Consider the following 25,579-nt stretch of genomic DNA (forward strand, 5'->3'; position numbering starts at 1 on the left):
CAAACTGTGAATTCATTTCTATGAGGTTAGTAAAACCCTGCTATTATGTTACTCTTTCGGTCAACATTTTGAAGAACCATTGGTCCAATTGATCCAGTTTGGATTGGGCTATTCTAATCACCCAAAACTGTCAAGATTGATATAATTTTAAATTAAAGTGGGAGATTTGATCATGGTTGTTAGGTTGATATTGATACCGATACCCATTGACAGTTGGTTCCACCCCTCACTTTCAATTAAAAAAAAAAAAAATCGATTTTTGAACTCTAGCAACTAAGGGTATCAATATATAACCGAAATCGTTTATTGGAACCGAAACCAACCTGTTATAATCGAACCAAACCGCACCATAGTAAATTGATCCGGTTTTGGTTTTATAGGCCATAATTCCAGTTCAAAATCGAACCGAACAAAAAAATCGATGGTTAACCGGCACCTAATATTAAAGACTTAAATTGTTTTGAAATTCGATAGGTCCCTACGAAAAGATGGGAGAAAAAAAATAAGAAAAGTACTAACCAATAAGGGAGTTTCACTTTCACACTTATTGATTTTATAATTTCTATGATTATAGTTAATTAGTTATAATATATGTAGTATTTTACATATAAAGTATATTGTCCTTGGTAAAATAAATGTATATTGTCTTAACTTTCTTGAAAATTTAATATATGTAGGATTCACACTAGTTGTGGGATGCAAACCATGTTCTAAAACGATATTATTGACCCCATGTAAACCGATTGTGAACCAAATAACAAAAACCGATTAAAAACCTCTAAAATCGAAACTAGATCAAAACGATTCTGATTTCACCTTATTCTTATCCAGTGTTGTTTTTGTTTCACCTTATCAAAATGTAAACCAAACCGAAACCGAACCGAATAACCAAAACCTCACCGTTTGACACCCTACTAGCAACCATTCCATCGATTTGGGTCGGCCATGTTCAATACTAATATTTGAAGCAATGAATCGGATAATTACTAGGGATCCATTTGATAACGTTTCAAGAAATGCGTTTCAACCGTTTTTTGACACAGAAACAAGAGAAACGGAATAAAAAGCGTTTGATAAACTATTTCGTTCCACTTGTTTTCATAAATAGAAATTAAAATTTATACCTATTTATGGTTCAATAAATGACCTAGGCGAAATAAGTTTTAACCTGGTTACTATCGACTTTCAAAACATGACTTATCAAATACCTTCAATTCCGTTTATGTTTCTATAAACATAAATTCATGTTTTTGTCATTTCTTCAAACAGAAACGGCAGAAATGTTATCAAACGGGCCCTACACCTTCATATCCTGGTTCATATTTTTATTACTGTTCTTACAAATTACAAGGGATGGAATTTTTACTTTTAACGAGGAGTGTGACAGTCATTTTATGCTATTTAGGCACCGTTTGATAACGTTTCTCATATTTTGTGTCTATAAACAGCAAAAACTGATTTTCATATTTCTGGAAACAAACATAGATTTTTTGATAACCATGTTTCTTGAAATGTTTTTTGTAGACATGATGCCACTAAAAAACCCAATAGTATCATCGGATGCCCAAAAGGGATAAAGGGTTCGGTTGTCTATTTTTAGGTATAAATAGTTGAGAGATTTATTAGGCACAACAGTCTTTTTTTCCCTCTCAAATTCATTTATAGAAACGATATAAATGTCGTTTCTAGTAACGATGTCAATGTCGTTTATAGAATTGTAAATAGACACAAATTTTGATTTATGTTTCTAAAAATGGGTGAAATGAAACAAATTTATCAAACGTTTTTTAGGCTGTTTCTCCATTTCTAAAAACAAAAAAATGCAGAAATGGTAGAAACAGAACGTTATCAAACGGTGCCTTAGTCCTCCCTTATTCCTCTTATTCTTTCTTTAGTCATTTTTCTTTTTCTTAAATTTCCTTTTAATCCACCAAGTGCAGCCTAGCCCAGCCCAGCGGCCTCCATTGTTGTCCAATCTAGTCCAGCACACTAACTCTCATAATTAAACCCACCCAATTCACTTTTTATCCAAGAGAAGAAGAAGGAGAGCCCAACTGGCTAATGCAACTCCGTATGAGGGAAGATTTTTTTTTTTTTAATAGGTAGGGAGGGGAAGATATCAAGATAACAGTCATGATACTTGAACTCAAGACCTCCAAGTGAGCATGAGCTTCACATACCACATCAACATCCATAATCAAGATGAATCACTGACAGTAAGATGAAAATTAAAAGCAGCTAAATAAGAAATATATCAACTTAAATAAGATACTTTGGTGTTGGTCGACTCTATGCATTGACTGGGTTAGGGTCTCTGGGACTTTGTCTTCCTGAAGACTTTCAGGTAGGGGTGTCAAATATAGGTTGGTTTGGTTTGGTTTTAGTGTGGGTATGATGAAACCAAAATCAAATCAATTAGGAAATATCGATTTCGATTGGTCATGGATTCAGTTTACTTTGGAGTCAGTTTCTTGTATTGACTTGTAATCGAGTTGGTTTGGATTTTGATCCAATTTGGGTTCGGTCTGTTATACCAATTTAGTTTTTTAGTTTTTTAGTTTTTTTGTTTGTTTGTTTTTTTTTTTTAATTTGAGTTTTTGGGGTGATTTTGGTTTCTTACTGATTTGATTTCGATTTTGATTTGGGTTTTGAATTAGTTTTTAGCTTGTTTGGTTTTTTGTGTGGTTCAATCCAACTTGTAAAAGCCCAAATCAAAATCAGCCTTATAAGACTTCGATTCAATTTGGTCTAATTGATTTTTTTTTGTTCATTATAGGTTTTAACACCCCTACTTTCGAGTGTTCTAGTTGGTTGAGGAAACCATCTGCAACATCCTATATCAACAAATGGGCCTCTATTCCTATAATATTCCCTTTTCATGCCTGTCACAAACTCTAGTGTAGAATCTAAAGGAAAAGGAAAAAGGGAAAGGGGAAAGGGGAAAGGGGAAAGGGGAGAGGGGAGAGGGGAGGGGGCGGGGGATAGTGGTGTCAATTTCAGGCTTGGCATCACAAGTCCGACCCACCCCGTTCGTTTAAAGCTCAATCTAAATAATAAATATCCCGAATTCAAGCCTTATCTGTTTATAATCAATGCTGCACGATGTAAGTCCAATTAGCTTGATAGATTACCAGTCTGATTTAGCCTGACATGATTGGCATAATGGTTTATATGTATATTTTTATTTTTTTGGGTACAATGAGATATATTTTGATATTTTTATTAATTATTGAATATAATTAAGTGTATATTTTGTTTATTTATAAATTGTTGACAATTTAATTAAAATATTAAAATTTCTAAAATCTAAAATAATAAAAACCCGTTTAAGATTTTAATGGTGCATTAACCTATTTAAGACCAGATTAGCTCAATTCGTAGAAGCCCGAAATCAAATCAAGCATGATCACGAGTTCACGACCAATTCATTCCTTAAATGGACAGGTCACAATGCAAAGGATAAATGCCCGCCAGGCCTGCCTGGACTGACCTGGCCCGACGGAGTGACACCCCCGGGCCGGGTGGTATATTTTGTAGAATTTGAAAAAGTTAATGAGGTTATTGGGAATTCCCTAAAATTCTGGGGTTTTTTAAGCAATTAAAGCTACTGTTCAGTACTGATGATGCCCTACTAGGAAACCTCTTTCTCCCGAAACGGTCATGGACACAAAACCCGTCCACAAAACTCGACTGTTAAGCATATCTTGGCGACTAGGGCACGAAAACACCATCGCATTGATCCCCTTTTATTGGACTTCTTCTTCAGCACTGTGTGATAGCCGGAGTTTTCTTTTTCCAAAATGGTGTTTTTGGTCTGTGATTTAGGCCTAATTCGAAACTTTTCTACTCTAGTCCCCTAGAATCTTCGATATATCTGTTATACCATTGTTTCCGATTGAAGTTTTTGTCCCAGTGGTTCGTTTAATTTCTGCATCATTCCTCTTTTTCGCTGTAGAATTGGAAAAATCTCGTTAGGTTCGTTCGGTACTCCCTTTAGTTCTAATGAATACCAGAGGCAGGTATCCCCCCGGGATCGGCAATGGTCGTGGTGGAAATTTTAACTCAAACCCTAACTTTCAAGCTCGAATCCCTCAGCAACAGTACGTGCAGAGGAATACCGTCCAAAACCAACAGCAGTTTCAGCAACAACAATGGCTAAGGAGAAATCCAATGGGAAACGATTCTGGTTCTAACGAGGTTGAAAAAGCAGTACAGTCGGAAGCCGTTGATTCTAGGTACGGTCTCGTATGTTTTCTTCATTTTCTACGTTCGCATTTCGTTCCTGCTTCCAATTTCTTGCCCCCCTTCCCGCCGTCGTTCCCTTTGTGGAAATAGTTACTTTGATGAGATCCAGACAACCTGCGTCTAGCAAGAGAAGGAAATGACATTGTTTAGGAAACAGGTTCAAAATTATGTTTTAGTTGATCTAGAAATTTGCCGGTGGAAATGTTTTCCCATGAGTCAAATCTTAAGCTCAGTGCATAGAGAGCTTCGCTGTTACATCATTCTAGCTAGGAAGTGAACAGTACAAATTTGCAGTAACCTGCATCAAGGGTCATACCATAAATCAAATTCATATCATATTGATGTAATCATCATTTTTTGCTTAATAGAAGAAAGTAGAAAATCCTGAAAAATGAACAAAAAGGAGTTTCAGAGTTCATCTCCCTCTTCCACTCAGTTTGATTCACTATATCAGATTGGCTGTTATCTTTCTTTCTAGCGTGGTTCAGACTTCAGATTCAACCAAAATGTCAAAATTCCAGCGAAACATTTTGGTTTAGACATGAGTTGAAACAAAACGAATCTAGAAATTTAGATGCAAATTTACCGAAATTTACCAAAATCTATCAAAATTTATTGAAATCTACCGAAATTGTAACCTTGCTTTCTAGGTGATATCTCATTTCAATGTGGGCCATGATTTAACTTCTTGAGAGATGAGTAACATGGGTTGGTCAAATTTGCCACGGGATGAGAAGGTTTTTTGTATATGTGAGCGCAGAGTTTCCAGTTTTTTTTTTTTTCCCTTTTTCCTCTTTTGGTTGTCGTTGGAGAGGCTGTTAGGGGTTTTGCCATGGTGGTGGTCTCATAACATATCCATTTGTTATATCTCTCTCTAATATAAATAATATATCATTAATTCTTAAGAGGAAAAAGGGAACACCTCCAAAACCAAACCCCCCCACCCCCAAAAAAAAAAAAAAAAAAAAATAATGTAAAGATCTCACACCTCTCATCGCTTAGTAGAGATCCTTTACTTTTTTTTTTTGGGGGGGGGGGAGAACTCGAGGAAAAAAAATGCTCAGGCAGTGCAAAGTGAAACTGGATGGAACATGGGTGTAGGGTGCCGGTGCAGGCAACTTTTAGCATTCGGCAAGGTGCAGATATTTTGTCAGTCAGACCTATGGAAGGGCCAGTGGCAGTGCTTAATCATTGAGAGTTCAAGTGTTGTACTATTTCTTTTGTTTGTATCTTCAGCCATTACACAAAAATGTCCTGATCTTACTTAGTAACCATTTTTCTAAAGCTTAATGTCAATGGAAAAATTCATCTGGTCTGAAATTTAACAGCTGATTAGACAGTGATGTGATTATGATGCCCTAAATTTTAGGAATACAACTAAGGTGCCGTGGGGCAGATATTTAGGGCCATTTATGTAAGAATATCTTGGCAGGCCATGAAGGGAGCATTTGCCTGTTGTCATTGATGATATTAATTGTAAAAACCCCATTGGTTCTGGGATCTGTAGTACTAGTATTTTCTAAGATGTACATCTACAATGTTTACTTAGTACATGAATTGAAAATTTGAAGCCATTTACTTTTCTCTCCCTGATTCAGTTCCCAAGACTGGAAGGCACGCCTTAAGATACCACCAGCTGATACACGTTACAGGACAGAGGTATGAATATTGAAGATGCTACTATATGTCGTAAATTTCATGTATGCAATTATATCTACTAGCTACTCCGTGGGAAATTTGTGACTTAGTTCCTTGTTCATTTGTCTCTCTTGATTTCTGCGTTCTTCCTACATCTCTCTCTCCCTCTCTCATTCTCTTATTCTCACTCACTCACACATACACACACCCACACATGTACACACATATGAACCAAAGGAATCTTTTTTCTTGCCCATTTTGCTCCTTCCTGTTGCTGATGATGTGCCTTCCATATTTGTCATGGCGTCAAGGCGAACAAAGGTGTTGGAGGGCTGCTTAAGTGTTTAGGCAACAAATCGCCTGCCTTAAGGCGAACAAGGTGCCTGAGACGACAAAGTGTTATTTTTTATTTTTCCTATTTTCTAACATTATTTAGTATGCTACATTAAGCCACGTCAAGTCATCAAAAATCAATATTAAGCCACTTCAAATCATAAAAATCAACATTTAGAGAAATGTTTTTGTTTTATAATAAGTTTGACTGGTCTAGTGATTTTATTTACATGAGACATTTTATATTAGGAAGAACACAAAACCAACTTTCTAACAAGTCTAAGATTACTTAAATATGAGATTTAATGAGAAAATTACGTTCCGGTCAAACTTATTTAAAAGTGCTGGAATGCTGTTAAAATTGCCTAAATGAAATAATTTTATGGATATCAAAACAAAAGATTATTTTATGTCATAGCACGTTGGACCTGAGGGGTTTCTGAATGAATGTCATAGCCCACCTATCAGTGTTATTACCATCTTTGTTCAGGTCCATGGGGAAGGGAGGAAAAAAGATGCACTCTGGGTAATAGAGGCACATGATTTATTGTGTAGGCTTATATGGAAACAGAAGTGTTGAGGCCAACAAAAATGAGGACATGTGGTGTTTGACATGGCAAAATTTTGAAAACGAAGTGCCGTTATGGTGGCAACAATCAATATCTCGGTGCACCAGAGTCCAGACCCTGTTTTTTGGGTTAGAAATGGTTGTCCATGACTCCACTGTGGGCCATATACAACCCTAATGAAGTCTAAAACTGTGGCTTGGATATCATCACTTCTACTGCTAGATTGAATGGTGGATCTACTAGTGATGGGCTCAGTTAAGGATTGCTGGAAAAAGATTCTAATGAGATGGTTGATATGGCCAGATTTGGTTGTGATAAATTGATAATAGAAACTAGTGAAGAAATTTCAGGGAGAAAACATATGGAACAAGGCTAGCCACAGGGGTAGAAAGTAGAAAATAATAAAGGAAATAAGCTGTCGATTGGTGTCAATGAGAGAAATAGGAATGAAAAGGGAGAAAAGTTATCGCTGTTGTATGGGAGGATCAGATTTGAAAGTCCATATCTAAAGAAGACTTATTATATAGGAAAGAAACAAGGTTATCAAGGCATAAAGCGACCCATGGTGAGGGTGGAAGGGAAAAAATCAAGGCAACTCCTTTTCGCCTATGGAGACTAAGGTGCCTGTCTAGACTGGACCGCCTTATTGCCTAGGTGACGCCTTGATATCTATGGAAAGAAAGAAAAAGTTTGGGAGAGAACATAGGAAGGAAGAAGGTGCAATTGTGAGGAAAGAGGGAATAATGTGTGAGTGGAGAAATCTTACCAAGAGAAAGAGAAAGAAGATAGCTCGCAGGGCAAGTGAGAGGAGGGAGAGGGATAAAGAGAAATGATTCTATTCCAATAAAAATCGTGGTAGGCGGTGAGTTGGTAACATATTGACATTGCTATTTATAAAAAATAGAGATAAAATCTCCTAAATTGACTCCACTAATGACTCTTAACCTTCCTAAACTAACTTAAACTCTTTACTTTGAAGGACTCTTAAAGATTAAACTAACTTGGCTACTTAGGCTGCATTTGGTAATGTTTCGTGTAAAAAACGGAAATTTCAGTTTTCGTGTCAAAATGTTTTTTTTTTTAAACGAAATTGGAACGATGGAACTACCTTTTGTCGTTCCGTTAATTTTCGTTTCTAGATTTTTTTTTTTTCACTTTTTGTTCAAAAGCAAAAACGAAACACAATAAATGCACCAAACGCTTTATTCCGTTTTTTCGTTCTCATAGAACGAAAAAACTCCAGAAACGTTTTTTTGGAACGTTACTAAACACAGCTTTTATTTCGCATGGGACCCACACAATTTGTCCATGTAATTAATCTTGTGTACCTCTTAAATTCTAATTTTCGGTCTTATAAAAGAGTCCCATTACAATAGAGAAACTTAAACAATAACAAGCCCAAGGCCCATAGAACCCAACCATAGGCCAAAATGCTTTATTCCAAGGCCCAATTGTTCTGATTAGACACCATTAACCTGTATCAATTCCCCTGGTGTTGAAAAAATCTTGTCCTCGAGTTTTAGAGTATGGGAGAATTAACACCACTCAATCAACATCCACTATCGTTGGCTGTGATGGTACGATGATCCAACGCATCTCAAGATCAAAATCAACAACGATTGGATTTCTCGCATCCAAGATTTGTGGTGGAAGAATGAAATCAACGGTCCCGAATCTTCAAATTGTGTTTCCTCAATTGGAATATGGTCTTGGGGCTCTACACAAGGTTTTAGTTCATCGGTGATGGTTTTAATTGCTGGTGATGTCGATACCGATATGTATTGGCCTAAGGATCAAAAACCCATTTTTTTTTCATAAAAAACAATCAGGCCTGTACCATAACGGCCGGTCTGATACCTATGCCTAAAACCTTGGCTGCACATCCTAAATCGAACCATCAATCAATTTCTCAATTTCAAACTCAGTCATGACCTTCTTTCGAAGATCATCCACTTCCAATGATTCTTCATACAATTCAAATATAGCTTAACGTTTTTGATTGAAGTCTACATTGACGCCTCTATGATGTTCTCAAAATTCCTTAAAAGAAGGCCTTGCGTCTTGCATATTCTCTTGAATTGTATGAAGGTTATCGTTCATCGAAAGGAGTAAGTCGTAGATGTATCGATCAACCTACATGGTGAAGAGCTTCAAGTTTGGCTCTGATACCAAACAACGTAGATCGAATGATGGATCTACAGGTGATGGGTTCTGCTAAGGATTGGTGGAAAAGGATCCTCATATAATGGTTGATATGGCCAGATCTGATTAGGTATGATAGTAGTAACTAGTGAAGAAATTGTAGTGAGAAAATATACAGGACTAGGCTTGCCATAGTGGTAGAAAGTAGAAAATAAATGGAGAAAATAAGAAACGAAACAAGCTGTTGATTGGTGTAGAGGAGAGAGAATATAGGAATGAAAGGGAGAAAAGGCCTTGCTTTCGTATGTGAGATCAGATCTAAAGAAGAATGATGTAGATCAAGTCCACAATTGGACCTCCAAAGTTGGTCACAATTGGTCCAACATTGCAGCCCAATTAATTCCTATGTGAAGCTGTTGACTAGATTTATCCCCAGATTTGTGTGAGGTATTTAATGCCAGCTGTATGGGTATACCCTGCGGATGTAAACTTCCAAGACTTACTTCTTGTACAGCATTGCATGGTGAATAATCGGGAATAGATCGAGAGAGGATATTGAAGACTTTGGACAGCTTGCAAAGAGAGAACAATCCCACATCCTTGTCAGATCTGGTGATACTTCCTCGTGATAGAGGTTTATTGTGGGTCCCCTAGTCCAGCTCACAAGGAGAATATTTAGGGGAGATTAAAACTGGGAAGTGAAGCCTGCACGAGAGGCTCAATCCTATCTATCTTCTTCTTTCCCCCGTCTCCCCTTCCATCGACTCCATTTTCTTTAATTTTTTTTTATTTATTTGGCAATATTAATCCTGTCCAAAGGTGGTTAAGGACCGCTCAAAGGCTTCAAACTCTGTTTTCTTACTTTTGATTCAGAGAACATATCCAAGACCCTACGGTTCTGTTTTCTTCAAGAAATTCTGCTGCCTTATCGAGTCCTCGAATCTGCGCAACAATCCATCACCTTTGGCTGATATTTGGCAGGACACATCAGCATACCAGGAACATCACTCAACCAGGGTTTGGATCTGTTCTGACCTCTGGTTTGGATAGTACCAGAATTCTCCCATTGAACCCTAAAATCAAGAACTGGCATATCTCAGCATGTGGCTATCAGTTAGTCCTGAAATTTCGGGGGTTGAATCCTTCCATACTTATCCCTATTCAATGGTAATATTCTCCCTATCTGGCCCCTTGATACCGTGGTTCTTCTTCATGATTTGTTTTCCTGAGATTTGACCTAATTTATGACGTTCGACTAGGGTTTTGCTGGCTGTATTGTTTAATGGGAATTATTCTACTGCTGTGTGGGCATTACCAGTGATATCAGGACCTATTGAGAATCTTGGTTTAGTTGCCGAAAGTTGATTTTACATTCTGATTTAATTCTTAAGATTAGCACCTTGTTGGAGTTGTCTAGTGATCCTACTTGGGGTTATGTCTTGTGACTTAGCCTTACATAAAGAATCAGTATAATAGAAAAGAAAGAGAGTTTAAGAGACAGGATAGGAAGGAAGTGGGTGAGATTGGGAAGAAGTAGAGGGAATAATGTGAGAGGATAAATCTTGCTGTGAGAAAGAGAGAGAAGACAGCCAGCAAGGAAAGTGAGGGGAGGGAAAATGAGAGGGGAGAGAGGAAGAGTATGCCAAACAAGGCAATTTTCCATACAAAACTAATCTATTTCAGTCAAAATCATGGCGGGGGTGGGTTGGTTACATTGCTATTTATAAAAAAATATAGATAAAATCTCCTAAATCGACTCCACTAATGACTCTTAACCTTCTTAAACTAGCTTAAACACTTGACTCAAAGGGACTATTTTAGATTAAACTAACTTGGGTACTTAATGGCACATGAGACCTACACAATTTTATGCATATACTTAATCCTGTGTGCCCTTAAATCCTAAATTTTGAGCTCATAAAAGAGGTCAATTAAAATAAAAACATAAATGATAACAAGCCCAAAGCCCATAGAAGTATAGAACCTAATCATGGGCCCAAAATACTTTATTCTAAAGGCCACTCGGCTTCTCGGTTAGACACTGTTAACTGTATCAACTTCGTTGAAGCAATTAATCAATTAAGAGCGGGCAGCAGTGCTATGTAAATGATGCGTATGGCTTCATGCTGACAAAAATGGGACCTTTAATTATTTGGTTTTACTCTGGCTTTTATTGGGCTTAGTATTAGATATTGTGCCATATTTTATAGCATTTACATTCTTTGCCTTTAGAGTTCCTGATTTCTTTTACTTTGTTACTCCCAGGATGTGACTGCTACTAAAGGAAATGAATTTGAGGACTATTTTTTGAAACGTGAGCTGCTTATGGGAATCTATGAGAAAGGTTTTGAAAGGCCTTCTCCTATTCAGGAAGAAAGTATTCCAATTGCTTTAACTGGTAGCGATATTCTTGCTAGAGCTAAAAATGGAACAGGGAAAACAGCTGCATTTTGCATTCCTGCACTGGAGAAAATTGATCAAGACAATAATGTTATTCAAGGTGCTGTTCTAGTTACAAGTTTTCAATCAGCCGTATATGTTTTGTTCAATCCAATAATCAACATTTGAGTTGATTTTGATTGCTATGTTGTGCCACATCTCAGTGGTTACATGAATTTCTACTCTTGCTTAAGCAATGTAAATGCTTCTATAATATTTTTCAACCAGCTGTATGTGTTTTGTTCACTCCAGTAATCAACATTTGAGTTGATTTTGATTGCTATGTTGTGCCACGTCTCAGTACACGAATTTCTACTCTTGCTTAAGCAATGCAAATGCTTCTATAATATTCTGGAAGAACATTTTTTTTTTTTGATAGATTATATTTTGGAGGAAAGTATTCCAATTACTTTAATGAGAATTGATAATTTGATACTCTTAATAGAGTGAAACTGGTTAGACAATTGGTTCCTCTGGACCGGAAAGATTCAGTAACAATCATTTAGGTATTGAGTTGATTTCAGAGGTTTGGATGTTTATTAGTTATTGCATAGAGTGTGTTTGGTTCTTAAGAGAGGGGAAGGACTTCTTCTGGTTAGGCAGTCTCTTGCTTATCCCTTTGCATGCAAAACAGTAGGTAATGTCTTACTCTGACCAGGATAAAGCCAGTCCTGTTTCCTGGAGCACACCCTACAACACCCTACGGTTCCAGGGATGTTAATCATGTCAAAGAAAATTGTATGATGTCGTGGCTTAATTTTACCGTATGTTTGAGACAGATAGTTAATGACTTGTTCATAGAGGGTGGACCTTGGTGCAACGGTAAGGTTGCTCCATTGTGAACAAGTGGTGGGGGGTAGATAAGATAACCTCCTGGACAGAATCCCAAACTAACCCAACTCATATATTCAACCTGGCAAATAACAGAAATCCAAATCCTCTCATATGAGAGCCAAATTACAGGATCGATTACAAACTAATAGAATAGAAACCCCTCAAAAGATGGGAAAAATTTGATGGTCACATTGAGATTAAGTGAAGAATCTCAAAATCTGATCACAAATCCAGCAAATAGAGCAAGCATATGAAATTAAATCAAATTAACAATTCAGATGAGACTGAAACTTGGACTAACACCATATGTAGGATCAACTCAACCTCCTCTGGATCAGTTTTAATGGACAGATTTAAAGTAATCAAAAGAATTCAGTTAATAGATAACTAATAGGAAAAAATAAGGAGATTTAGTGTAGCATCTAATCTGTATGTCCGAACCTCCTCAAACTCAGGCTGAGTTACTCTTTTGGGAGGGGCTTTTGAACCCCCAAAGCTCACCCAGATCTGATAGACAGATCAGGGTGCCGTCGACACAAAACAGGCTGAAAACAAGTATAAATCAGGGGAGTAACAGGTACTGAAATTACTGATAAATAAACCTTGTAATCTCAGAGATTGATCACCAATGTTACCAACAGATATGATGATGAAATTCAAAGCAATTCAGTGATTAAAACTTATGATATATAAGAGATGACACAATTGATGGGGACAGAACAGTACCTGGTTGGAGATTAAAACAGAGGATACAACAACAACAACAACAACAAAGCCTTATCCCAACTTAATGGGGTCGGCTACATGGATCCAAGCAAGGACAGGGAAAAGGAATAGTAAAAGTGAAAGGAAACAGATCACTAAAATAGAAACAGAGTAGAATACAGCTAGATGGGGTCTGCTACCCAGATCCTGGCCCCTCCAATCCGCTCTATTCGATGCCATACTTGTAGCAATGCCTAATCTGTGCATGTCTTTTGTCACCACTTCTCCTATGGTCATTTTTGGCTTGCCCCTAGTAGATAAAAGATAACACAGGTTTCTCACCCACAGGACTAGATTCCCTCTGTCCAAAAGCTTCACGCCATGCTGAATCTCACAGTAATTGCCGAGAACAAACTTACTTCTTTAATCAAATCGTGAACTGAGCTCTTGGCTGTACAAGAGTTCAAATAGAAAAGCTATAGTTCAATTCCTAACCTGAATAGGAAGATTGACTCCTGGTTTATGTAATAACTTGTCACTGAAATATTTGTATATTACACAACTTGAAGACTCCTAATCCAATTAGGCAAACAAATGAACCAAATAAGACTTAATGTAAAATATTACTAAGCTCCAGATGGGCTGGACAGAATAGCCTAGCCGAGAGCTAGACCAGTGGGCTTGCTGGCTCTGTTTTCTTCCTCCGGAAACATAAGTCATCAGCTCCTCTGCATCACCAAGTGGTCACAGGTTCAACGCAGGAACTGCCTCTCCACGAAGTGGAGATAAGGCCGGTGTACATTATGACCCTCCCTAGACCCTGCAGTGGTGGGAGCCTCGTGTACTGAGTGCGCCCTTTTTTAGTTAACGACGTTCATCTACACACATGCTTGATCCTGTTACTTGATTTATCTGAATATGGACCATTATATAGGTCCATTTGTATGGAATATTCACATCTTGGGATGAACAAGTAGTTTTGATTCATTGATTTTGAACCTATATTTTGCTTTTTTTGCTTTGATGCAGTTATTATATTGGTTCCGACAAGAGAATTGGCTTTGCAGACATCACAAGTCTGTAAGGAGCTTGGGAAGCATTTGAAGATTCAAATCATGGTTACCACAGGAGGAACAAGCTTGAAGGACGATATCATGCGGTTATACCAACCTGTGCATTTGCTGGTTGGAACACCTGGCAGGATACTTGATCTTGCAAAAAAAGGTGTTTGTGTCCTGAAAGATTGCTCAATGCTTGTTATGGATGAGGTATTTTTCACGAAAAAAATTTATTATGTTGGATCCTTTTTGTTTGAGATTCTGAGAGAGTGAATTTTGGATTTGGATGTGTTTTCTGTTGTGCGTTCTTATTAGTGGATGTTGGCAAATTATTCATGTGATCCTTTTGAATGTTTCTATGCTCTTAAGTTTTAATTTATTAGTAGCTGTTATAGGAGGCACTTAAGGTGTGAAGCTCTATGCTCAGGGCATGAGGAATCTGTCATTTGCATGTGCTTTTGGTGGTGACACCTTTGCATAGCTGGAATATGCAGCATGTGTTCCCTGTGTAGGAGTACATGTTGCTGATCATAATTTTCCTTTCATTTGTCTGTTGCTTAAAAAATTAGTTTTGCATTTTCCACTTTTCTGATTCTGGCCATAGGCACATATTGGGGTTGTCTGCCCTTTATCTTTCTCTGTCCCCTCTAATAAACTACCCCCCCCCCACCCCCGGCCCCAAAATATATCATGGAGTTGTTTGGGAAGGATTCCCACTGTCACCTACATTTCATAGTTTTGCATTTTTGCCTTGGTTATTGAAGAGTTCGGCAATACATATAACTTCATAACTGTAGCTTGACCCTATCAATTGGCTTAGAGAGCATAAAATTTACCTTGTCCGTTAGAAGCTTTTTTCTACTGGGAGTAAGAGAAAAGTAAGGAAAAAAGTTTCCCACATGGCCATATAGGATGGAATCTCCTTAACGGGCACACCTGGTTTTGCCAAGTGGAAGAGTGATGTGGCTTATCGGACCATTGGATATCTATAGAATGGTTTGAAAAGGCCATGTGTCAAATTTTAGCTTCAAATTCAATCATTTATCCCAACATCTTTTAGTGTATATCCATGCATCCTCTACATAGTCCCAACAATTTCAATTTCTTGTTTTGCCACTTGGCAAACTCATATTGGTCTGAAATTTGATATATGAGCAGGGGACCTTGGTGTCTACCACATACTTTCAGCCCATCTGATATGTGACGTGGCAGATCTAGAGGCCCGTTAGGGAGATTCTTTCTTTAACAATAGTGTAGGAAAACCAGGTGGATAAAATGATTATTAAGAAGGGTAAAGGAGTAAACCAAGATAAGGATGTTCACAACGAGCAAAGAAGAACCACCCTAACTTGCGAGGCCAAGTAGACATGAAGCAACAACAACAACAACTCAGCCTTTTCCCAACTGAGTGGGGTCGGCTACATGGATCTATCAAAGAAAGAGATAAAAGAAAGAAGAGGGAAAAGGGAAAAAGATAAAGAAAAGAAGACACCTTTGGGCCATCCCACCTAAACGCTATCGGTAACATGGATCTTTGCCCTCCAATTTGAACTCTGTTTGATGTCATACTACTATCAAGACGTAGCTTCTGTATGTCTTTCCTTACCATTCAATGATCATTTTAGGTTTGCTCCTAGCTCTTCGATTTCCTCCCACTTGGTCTAATCACTCCTCTGTATTGGAGCATCTCGAGGCCTCATCTGAACATGGCCATACCACCTTAAGCGGCATGCTCGAAGCTTGTCCTAAATCGGGGCCACTTCCAACTCAGCTCTAACCCTAATCATTTCTCACTCTCTCTCTCCTAGTTTTGCCACACATCCATCTCAATATCCGCATCTCTACTACACTTAATTTATCTATGTTACGCTTCTTGATTGCCCAACATTCCGCTCCATACAACCTAGACGGTCTTACAACAATCCTGTAGAACTTTCCTTTAAGCTTGAGAGGAATACGTCGATCGCATTACATTTCAAAAGCACCTCTCTACTTCATCCATCTTGTTTTAATTTTGTGAGAGACATCATCTATCTCACCATCCTTATTAATAATTTGCCCCAAATATTTAAAACAGTCGCTTTGCGGAATCTCTCTCTTCTCAAGTTTCACCACTTCAGTATCAGTCCTTGAACTGCTGAAGTTACACACCATATATTCCGTCTTTGTTCTACTTATCTTAAGACCTATTGGTTCTAAGGTAGATATCCATAATTCCAACTTATCATTAATCCCTGCCACTCTCTCATCCACCAAAACGAAATCATCAGCAAAAAACATACACCAGGGGACCTCTTATTGGATGTTCTTAGTTAAATCATCCATCATAAGCGTAAACAGATAGGGACTTGAAGCAGATCCTTGATGTAAACCAATGGTAATTGGGAACTCACTACTGTGACCTCCCACAGATCTCACTCACACTAGATAACACCCCCCATATATGTCTTTAATTATGTCCACATACATACTAGACACCTGTTTCTTCTCTAATGCATGCCAGATTAGCCTTCGGGGGACTCTGTCATGGGCATTTTCTATGCCGAAGAAGACCATATGAAGATCCTTTTTGTAGGTTATTGATTTTTCCATGAGCATCTGTAGAATCACTTATGTCATGGATCTCCCAGGCATAAAACCAAATTGGTTCCTCGAGACCCTAGATTCTCTTCTTATGCGGACTTCGATGACCTTCTCCCATAATTACATAATATGACTCATAAGTTTTATGCCTTTATAGTTATTGCAGCTCTGTATATCGCCTTGGTTTTTGTAGTATGGGGCTTCAAAACTTTTCCTCCATTCATTAGGCATCTTTCTCATGCTTATAATCTTGTTAAACAACATGGTTAGCAAGGCAACTCCACACACTCCCAAACCCTTCCACACTTCAATTGGTAACACATCTGGGCCTGATGACTTACAACTTTCATCTTTCTCAGGGCATCTTTAACCTTATTCGCTCATATCTTTCGGACTTATCTATGATGTGTGTTGTTATAATGAATACTCTCATTACTCCCCCATGTGTAGTCTCTATTTAATTATATGCATAAATACTCAACCCATCTCCTGTTAATATCATCATCCTTTACAAGAACTCTACCATCTTCACTCTTGATACATCGAACAATATCAAAATCTCTACTCTTCTGTCTCAGATTTTAGCTATATTGTAAATATCTTTTTCCCCTTCTTTAGTGTTTAATTGTATATGTCTTCATATTTTTTCAGTCGTGCTTTCCCCACTCTTTCTTGCCTCATTTCAGGTAGCTTTATACCTCTCTTGATTTTCGCCCTCCTTCGTCCTTTGCCAAATCTTAAAACTGTCTTTCTTAAGCTTAATAGCTGCTTGCATTTCCTCATCCCACCATCAAGTCTCCCTAGGGGCCAGCCGAGTACCATTAGAAACCCTTAAATCCTCTTTGGCAACTTTTTTTATGCAATGTGTCATCTCAGTCCACATCATGTTGGCATCTTCATCAAAATCCTACTTTCCCTGCTTCACCACTTTATCGGTAAAGGACCTTAAAGACTCTCCATTCAATCTCCACCATCTTACCCTAGGGAAAACAGGTTTTCTTGGCTTACGCTTCGACACACTGTGGTGCATATCCAATATCAACAATCTATGTTGAGATGTTAAGCTCTCACCAGTATAACCTTGCAATCCTTACACAACAATCTGCCAGACCTTCTATCAAGGAAGAAGCCGATTTGGCTGGTATGTTACCCACTTTTGTAGGTGATCAAATGCTCTTCTCTCTTAGTGAAGAAGGTGTTCACAATTGGTAGGTCATACGCTGTCGCAAGGTCTAATACTGAGGCCCCCTCCTCATCCCTCTTTCTAACTTCATAATCTCCATGAACCTCTTCACAGCCTCTCCTATCTCTACCAACGCAACCATTCAAGTCTCCTCCAATGATTATCTTTTCATCTGGACCAAAACCATGCATTTAAGTCATCCATGTTCTCCCAGAATTGTAATTATACTTTCATCCAACCTTGGTTGGAGTGCATACATGCTAATTACATTGACCACCTCTTTATCTAACATAAGCTTTATGGATAAAATCCTATCTCCAACCTTTTTAACATCCACAACATCATTCTTTAGGTCTTTATCCACCACAATGCCAACTCCATCTCTACCACTATGTTGCCCGAATACCATAGTTTAAAATCATCCAACATCTTAGCTTTATTACCCTTCAATCTAGTCTCTTGAATACAAGCAACGTTAGTCCTTCTTCTCCTCATAACATCAATGAACTCCATACTCTTTTCCTGTCAGCAAACCAATGTTCCAGGAGGCAAATCTAATCCTCCGCCCATGTGCCGCATTCTTAACTCGCCTCTGTACATGCTATAGTTTTTTATGGTGCCACGTTGCATTATTGTAGGATGCCTTAGCAAAAGCAGAAGAGGACATACCAAGTAGACATGAAGCATAACACCAAATTCAAAAACTGAAGAAACGACATTCATGACGACATATATTTAAAGAAAACTAAAACTGTGGCTTAAGCCACCTCCGTACATTGGAAGAGGGTCTTCTCACCCCTCCACTTAATTTTTTTGAGCTTGTGCCTTCCCTTCAATTCTCCCTATCAACTTTATCCAAGAACATGGATTCCAGCCTCTTCAGAGGGGGAGAGAAAGAGGTTCTGATTCTGTTTTCTGATGATTGGCCTGTTGTTTGGCAGATCATTTTGTAATATAGAATTGGTGAAGGGCTGCCTGGGTGGTCCTAATATCGCTCTGCCACGTGTACAAATGATGGGGCAATTATGACCGTTGGATAGATAGATCATGGTCTAGATTAGCCATGTGTCAAATGTCATACTCAAGTTTAGTTAAACACCCTCCTTTGTATTGGCATGCATCCCCATGTATATCTGTGTCGGCCTACAGTACTCCAACCACTATTGTGCTCTACCACAGTCCTGAATTTTTCAAATCTCTATTTTTCCACTTGACAAACTCTGTTTGGGATAAAATTTGACATGTGAGCACAGGGCCTTGGAGACTTACCTGCCCACAAAAACTGGGCTCTATCTGACCTGCCATGGGGCGGATACTTAGGCTTCACAAGAAGCTCTTCCTAGGTGGTCCAGGAACCATGAGCTCTTGAAAAATTTGTATTGAATTTCATAATTCTATTGTCTGATAGCTCGCATTTTTGCATCACAGGCAGACAAGCTTTTATCTCCAGAATTCCAACCTTCTGTGGAGCATCTAATTCGTTTTCTGCCTGCAAACCGGCAAATTTTGATGTTTTCAGCAACATTTCCTGTGACGGTGAAGGATTTTAAAGATAGATACCTTCTGAAGCCTTATGTAATCAATCTCATGGATGAGCTAACCCTCAAGGGCATAACACAATTCTATGCTTTTGTAGAGGAAAGGCAAAAGGTCCACTGCCTGAACACTCTTTTCTCAAAGGTTTGTCCTCCATTGGTGCATGTGCTTTGTCATGTTCCCTGTTTATGGATATACTGATGTATGGACTCTTTCCAGCTTCAAATCAACCAGTCCATCATATTTTGCAACTCAGTGAATCGTGTGGAACTGTTGGCTAAGAAGATTACAGAGCTTGGATATTCATGCTTCTATATTCATGCGAAGATGTTGCAAGATCATCGTAACCGGGTATTTCATGACTTCAGAAATGGTGCTTGCAGGAATCTTGTTTGTACTGGTATGCTATTTGTTCTTTCTAACTTTTACTCTTGTAGATACTTCTTGAACTATTTGTGAATCTAAGTCCTTAAAAATTTATATGTTCATAGCTGGTTGAGTATTTGATTTTTTTTTTCCTTAATGCAAAAATTTATGCTCTGTATTAAAGATTCATTGCTTTTTTTTCTTGTTAATCTATTATTTCTCACCAATAATCCCATTTAGTGCTGCCTCAACAGTTCTGTCATGCTCATCTGATGGCTATAGACAACAGTGAACTTCTCTACTAGGTAGTTCCAATTCAAAACGAGGGATGAAGTTGGGTGTTTTGGATCTCCTGTCAGTACCACATAGATCTTTATTTGCTCTAATAGATTATAGTTTATCTTTGAAATTGATATTAATAAGCTTTTAACTTAACTTCTTTAAGATAAAATAGTGTACCTCCATAACTTTATGGCATAAAATAGTGTACCTCCATAACTTTATGGATTAAGTTTCCTTTCATCAATGGGGAAGAATTTTGATTTAACAAACATGGAAGCCTTCGGTTGCAGGAGCCATTCAGATGAAGATGTGACTCTAAGATAATCTTTTCAACACTCATTAATATATATATATATATATATATATAGTGAGGCAAGAACTTCTGTGTTTCCATCAAAGAACTTACCTAACTCTTAGACGATCTTTATTTTCCTTTCTTTCTGGTGAAGAGATGTAAACTGATGTTTTAGCTATTAGCTAATTTTTTTTGGATAAATAAGTTAGTTAACTTTTATACTCCTTTTTTTCCTCCTCTTTTTGAATCAACTAGTTTTTGAGGGTGAAAAAAAATGATGTATACAAATTACAGGCAGAAAGCAGGTAGAAATTCCTTTGATTAGTCCCAAAAATAACATACAAGATCCATCCATCCTCATCCCTCTTTTTCTCTTTACAACCTTTTCAAAAGCTGACCTTTTTCTTTCTCTTTGTCTGTGGGTGTGTGTTCTATGTAACTTTCCCGTGTTGAGTGTGGTAATCTAGTGGTCTCGGTTTAGTAATGTGGTCTAGTGCTCTCGGTTTATGTGATTTATGTTATTATTTGGTTACTTTTTAGTATAAATATAGATACCATCCCATGGTTTGGAGATTCATTGCTCCCATCACAACTTTCTCCCAATTCTCTTCTCTTTCCTTTGTTCTTTTTCTTCTTTGTTATTACTGCTGGTCTTTAATGTGTTGATATTCTCACACCCCTCTTTCAGGTTTTTGATTGATCGTCATTTGATTCCTTTCCAGGAGTGTCATCTGAAAATCAACTTCTTTTTTAAAATAATGTGTTTTTTAATTCCTTTCCAAAATCCCAATCCTCTACTTTCTCAACTGCCTTGAATAGTGTTCAGGTTGATTTATGTTCCACAGATCTCAGTTCAGTTGAGAAGCCACATTCATGCAAATACCATGGGAAATGCAAATACCATGGGGATGTGATGCAGTGAGTGCTCCATGGTCAGGAATTGGTGGGTTCTTAGTCCCACATTGATCGGGTAGTGTGTGGCTGGTAGGCTTATGGACCTAGGAACGGCCTCAACCCTAAAGCTCGAGCTTATGGCTCAAAGCTAGGGGGATTTGATGCAGTGAGTATGCTCCATGGCTGGGAATGGGAGGGGTTTTAGTCCCACGTTGGTCAGGTAGCATGCGGCTACTGGGCTTATGACCTTGGAAGGGCCTCTGCACCCTGAAGCTTGGGCTTTTGGTTTGGATGCCATTAGGATTCCTACATACTTCCAAGTTGTGCAACTGATATTTTCCAATAGTATAATTTCTAAATAGGACTCCAAGTTGTGCCCAGAATCAGGTCTCCGTTGCTAGGATTAACATTGCTCTGGGTATAGTTGGCAATGCCAGAAATATGCTCATCAGTGTGTACATTGCACAAGTCAAATGAGGTGTTCCTGCATCAGTTTGGTTGATGTGACCTTGGCCTAATTTTTAGACACAAAGGGTTCCCAGATGGTCGTTTAGGATGGGATCTCCTTTTAATGGGCACCCCTTGGTTCTGTCACTTTGAAGAGTGATGAGGCAAATTTGATCATTGGATATCTAGGCAATAGTTATGATAGGCCACGTCAAATTTCAAACTTGAATTCAGTCATATACCTTCCCATGTATGTTCGTGTACCTCCTCATCGACCCAAGCACCCAATTATTAGTCTCTGATTTTTCAATGGTTTGGTGTGCCACATGTTCAACTCCATTTGGCTGAAAATTTGACAAGTGAGCAGGGGGATCTTGGGGTTTCAAAAAAATTTCAATCCCAATGGATCTGCCATGTGACAGAACTTGGTACCCAATAAGAATATTCCATCCTACACAGCTGTTTGGGAAATCTGGGTCCCAATATTAAACCCGAGTAGCTGACAATCCCCCATCCCCCTTTATTATTTTTTTATTTTTAAATTCAAATTTACATTTTCATTTAAACCAAATTCATTTTGCTGTAGAGAAGCTTGTTATAGAAGAGAGATATGATGCATTGTGGACGGTAATGTTATTGAACTTTTTTTCAATTTTGCAGATTTGTTTACGAGGGGAATAGACATTCAAGCAGTCAATGTTGTTATCAACTTTGACTTCCCCAAGAACTCCGAGACTTACCTGCATAGGGTATGTTCTAGTCTTTATATTGTATAAAAGATTTGTATTTGCTTTTTTCCTGAGTAATTAAGTCGTCGTAACATAACCAGGTTGGTCGATCGGGAAGGTTTGGACACCTTGGATTAGCTGTTAATTTGATCACCTATGAGGACCGCTTCAACTTGTATGTATCTTGGTTCCACTAAAATTGTGAATTATACCTGTCAATCCTTGCATTTTTAGTTTCATCCATTTGATATATCTGTCACTTCTTTTATCTTTACAGGTACAGGATTGAACAAGAGCTTGGGACTGAAATCAAGCAAATTCCTCCACAAATAGACCAGGGTATTTACTGCAGGTGACATTGGCGGGAATCTCTCCCTCAACAATGGTGAGTGAGGCAAAGATCTGGCTAGTGTACACACCGAGGAATATAAAGTAAGTGCCCTATATCTGACAAGATGTTTCCCTACTAATGCCTGACACCCACCACATACTCGTCACAGCTTCTGGTGGAAAGATAGAACTGTAATTTTCTTCTGGGAAAATGATGTACACACTGCTGGTAGTACACTCCCTCTCACTCTCTTTTCTCCCTCAGCATGCGGGCTTCCCTGCATATAAAATTACAAATCATGAGGCACTCCCTCCCGTGCACCCATTGGCCCCCCTCCTGTATACAAATCGAGATGCCAATACACGCAGGTTGCATTTAGATCTCCTGCCCATCCCCTCTCCCATTTCTTATATTTGTATTATTGTACTATTTGTGTTATTTCAAAGGTCTGGATTTCTTCATGGGGATCTGTCCAGCAAATGTTGGACGGGATGATTTTCTTACAATGAAGTTAAGGTGGAAATCCAAAGTTACATGTGCTGAACCATCTCACTAATTTGGCAAGTTTCTACCTGATACCCCCACTGGCATGTGGCTACAGTAGAGGAAGCATCAAAAGAAGTCTGGTTGGTCTCTCAGCAAAACCATTTTCTTACCTGTTTTGTTTTAACTCAAGGTGGGGATGGGTAAGTTAGGCAGAAAAGCCTCTTTAGCATATGAAAATAAAATTATTTGGAACTTCAATTGCTAATTCTACTGGGTTGAAGGAATTCGTGGTATGGGGTGTACCGCTAATGTGGGCTGGCCTGGAGCATCAAATTTTCCCAGCAAAGGAGATGCTCTACCTGATGGTGAGTCCGAATGTGCTGCATCATCAGTGGGATGAATTATGGGTGGTTGTTTATTGAAGAGATTTGAATATACCTTTGTATACGTTGTTATTGGGATTAGTGCAGGCTAACCTACCAAGAAACTAGTACTTCATGAAAGGTTGAAATAATTATACCTTTTCTCATCTCTCTAGTTGGTGTCTTATTTGATTATTTTTATTATGTTGTTCCAGGTGTCGTTAAGCTTCCTCTACCAAGAGGTGTATCTTTGGACCGAATCGTCGTGGTTTTTCTTGAATCTAGCATTCAGTGAATTGCAGTACAGCGCATGTGATACTTTTTTCATCAACATTATATGCTGGATCCTCATGTTTTATGGTTCTCTGCTGTATGTGTAAACTCTGGTTTACATAATGCTGAAACATGCATTAGGCTGCAAGAAGCAGCTTTAGAATGGTTTTATACATCCAGAGGATTGGATCTTTTGTGCTGGCTTAACATAACTCTGTTCTTATGTTCATCTAGATATGATTTGCAACATGCAGATTTTTGGTACTACTTTTTTTTTGCCGGATTCTTAATTTCATTTTGTCATATCAGTTGATTTCTGGTTTACTTTATTTCTTCATTAGCAAATTGTGCCAAAAGAATGTGATTTTTTTTTTTGGGGAGGGGTTTGTACTCAAAACACATTTTTAGAAATTAAAACGAAGCAAATTAATTAAAAAAAAAAAAAAATCAAATTGAATATCTGGGCCCTTTGAATAGATGGACAACTCTATAAAGCATAGGTTTGGAGCCTTTCCAATGTTCCTTTCTATAGAATGGTTTTCGGTAGCTGCCTTTCCCACTCTTTCGAGAGAACTACACATCCAACAGATTTGATTGGTTATTTTTTTTAGTGGCCAAGCATTCTGCAGAAGTAACTTTATCTGTTTGCTATTCCCAGCTCAATTAGTTGGTCATATAACGTGGACAGGTTTATTAGTCTTTTGGAAAATAAGGATTATTTTATTTAGTTTATTTGTGAAGATGGATGGACACTCTTCCCAACATGATTTAGATTGAGCGAGTTTGTAAAGCTCATTTGCTTGTTATTGATGAAACTGCAATGTACCTCTTTGTGCGTCCTTTCATCGATGAAGGAAGAAGCATAGAACCCTTTCCATTGTTTTGGGGGGATGGGGGAGAGGGGGGGGGGTTAGGTAACGGTGTCAAGTAGGCACTTGTTTTCTGACTTTTACGGCCTCTTGATTGCCTTTGAAATAAGTTATGGTCTTAAGTCTGGACTTCTGGACTAGCCCCGCTCTTGAGATAATGAACATTGCAGCCACTAGTTCAGTAATTCAGTTTCAGTCTTCACCCGACACTGTAGGGAGAATTTCTCTGTGAAGATGAATATGGGTAAGGGCTTCCGTTTCAAAAATTGGAATTCGAATTGTTGAATCGGCTGTGATGATCCTGATTCTAGATGTACTGGAGTGGCCAATTCTAGGGTGGGACTGGATCGTTGATTTTCAGATTCAAGGGGCTGATTCTTAGGTTTTGGGATTGATTCTGACCTATTCTGATTCGGAATGAAATTGAGACCTTGATTCCGAGGTTTTTTTATCTTATTTTTGTTAACCAAAGGTGTCCGGGCCAGTTGACGCGCTCCTCGACCAATCCTAGGGGAGGCTAGCACAACTTATTGTCATGATTTCCATTTAAATCGCAGATGCACAAATGGAGAATCGAACCTGAGACCGTGCGCCTAATCCACACAATCTCAAGTTCGCTCTAACCATCTGGGCAACCCACGGGTGGGTACAGAATAAATAAGAAAACACATACACACAATGCGTACGACAGGGTACGATCCCACGACCTCCTCCCCTGGGTGCCGGCTTCACAAGCTGAAGCTACCACCACTAGGCTATCCTAGTGTTTGTAGAATCCCCTTGATTCTGAGATTAAAATCGATAATCATGGAGAAATTAATGTGTCTTTCTTCGTCATAGAATTTGTCGTCAATACAACATGATATTATGTTGCTATTGATCATAATAAGTTTGGGAACAATAATGATATGGGAACGGATACATATGATAGTTGAATGGGCTAGATGACAATAATATGTTTGAAAAAGTTGGCATAATAAA

General features: G+C 38.3%; 1 protein-coding gene across 5 annotated transcripts; it reads left to right on the plus strand.

Annotated features, from left to right (window-relative positions):
• The first annotated feature begins 3,622 nt into the window (after positions 1-3,622).
• LOC122081802 (DEAD-box ATP-dependent RNA helicase 8-like) lies at positions 3,623-23,996 on the plus strand. 5 transcript variants are annotated; one of them, XR_006141221.1, is made up of 10 exons: positions 3,623-4,235; positions 5,844-5,904; positions 11,193-11,427; positions 13,935-14,173; positions 19,158-19,409; positions 19,485-19,665; positions 22,210-22,298; positions 22,379-22,452; positions 22,555-23,459; positions 23,672-23,996. XR_006141221.1 is itself a non-coding variant. In XM_042649097.1 (9 exons), the coding sequence occupies exons 1-9, from the start codon at positions 4,003-4,005 to the stop codon at positions 22,631-22,633; spliced, it is 1,443 nt and encodes a 480-aa protein (XP_042505031.1). In that variant the 5' UTR covers positions 3,623-4,002; the 3' UTR covers positions 22,634-23,996. The 5 variants fall into 5 exon arrangements, 1 of the variants encoding a protein (XP_042505031.1); XR_006141222.1 differs by having other exon boundaries at positions 22,555-22,709; positions 23,055-23,996; XR_006141220.1 differs by having other exon boundaries at positions 22,555-22,709.
• The last annotated feature ends 1,583 nt before the right edge of the window (positions 23,997-25,579 follow it).

This window comes from Macadamia integrifolia, chromosome 6, assembly GCF_013358625.1.
Source record: "Macadamia integrifolia cultivar HAES 741 chromosome 6, SCU_Mint_v3, whole genome shotgun sequence".
Lineage (NCBI taxonomy): Eukaryota > Viridiplantae > Streptophyta > Magnoliopsida > Proteales > Proteaceae > Macadamia > Macadamia integrifolia.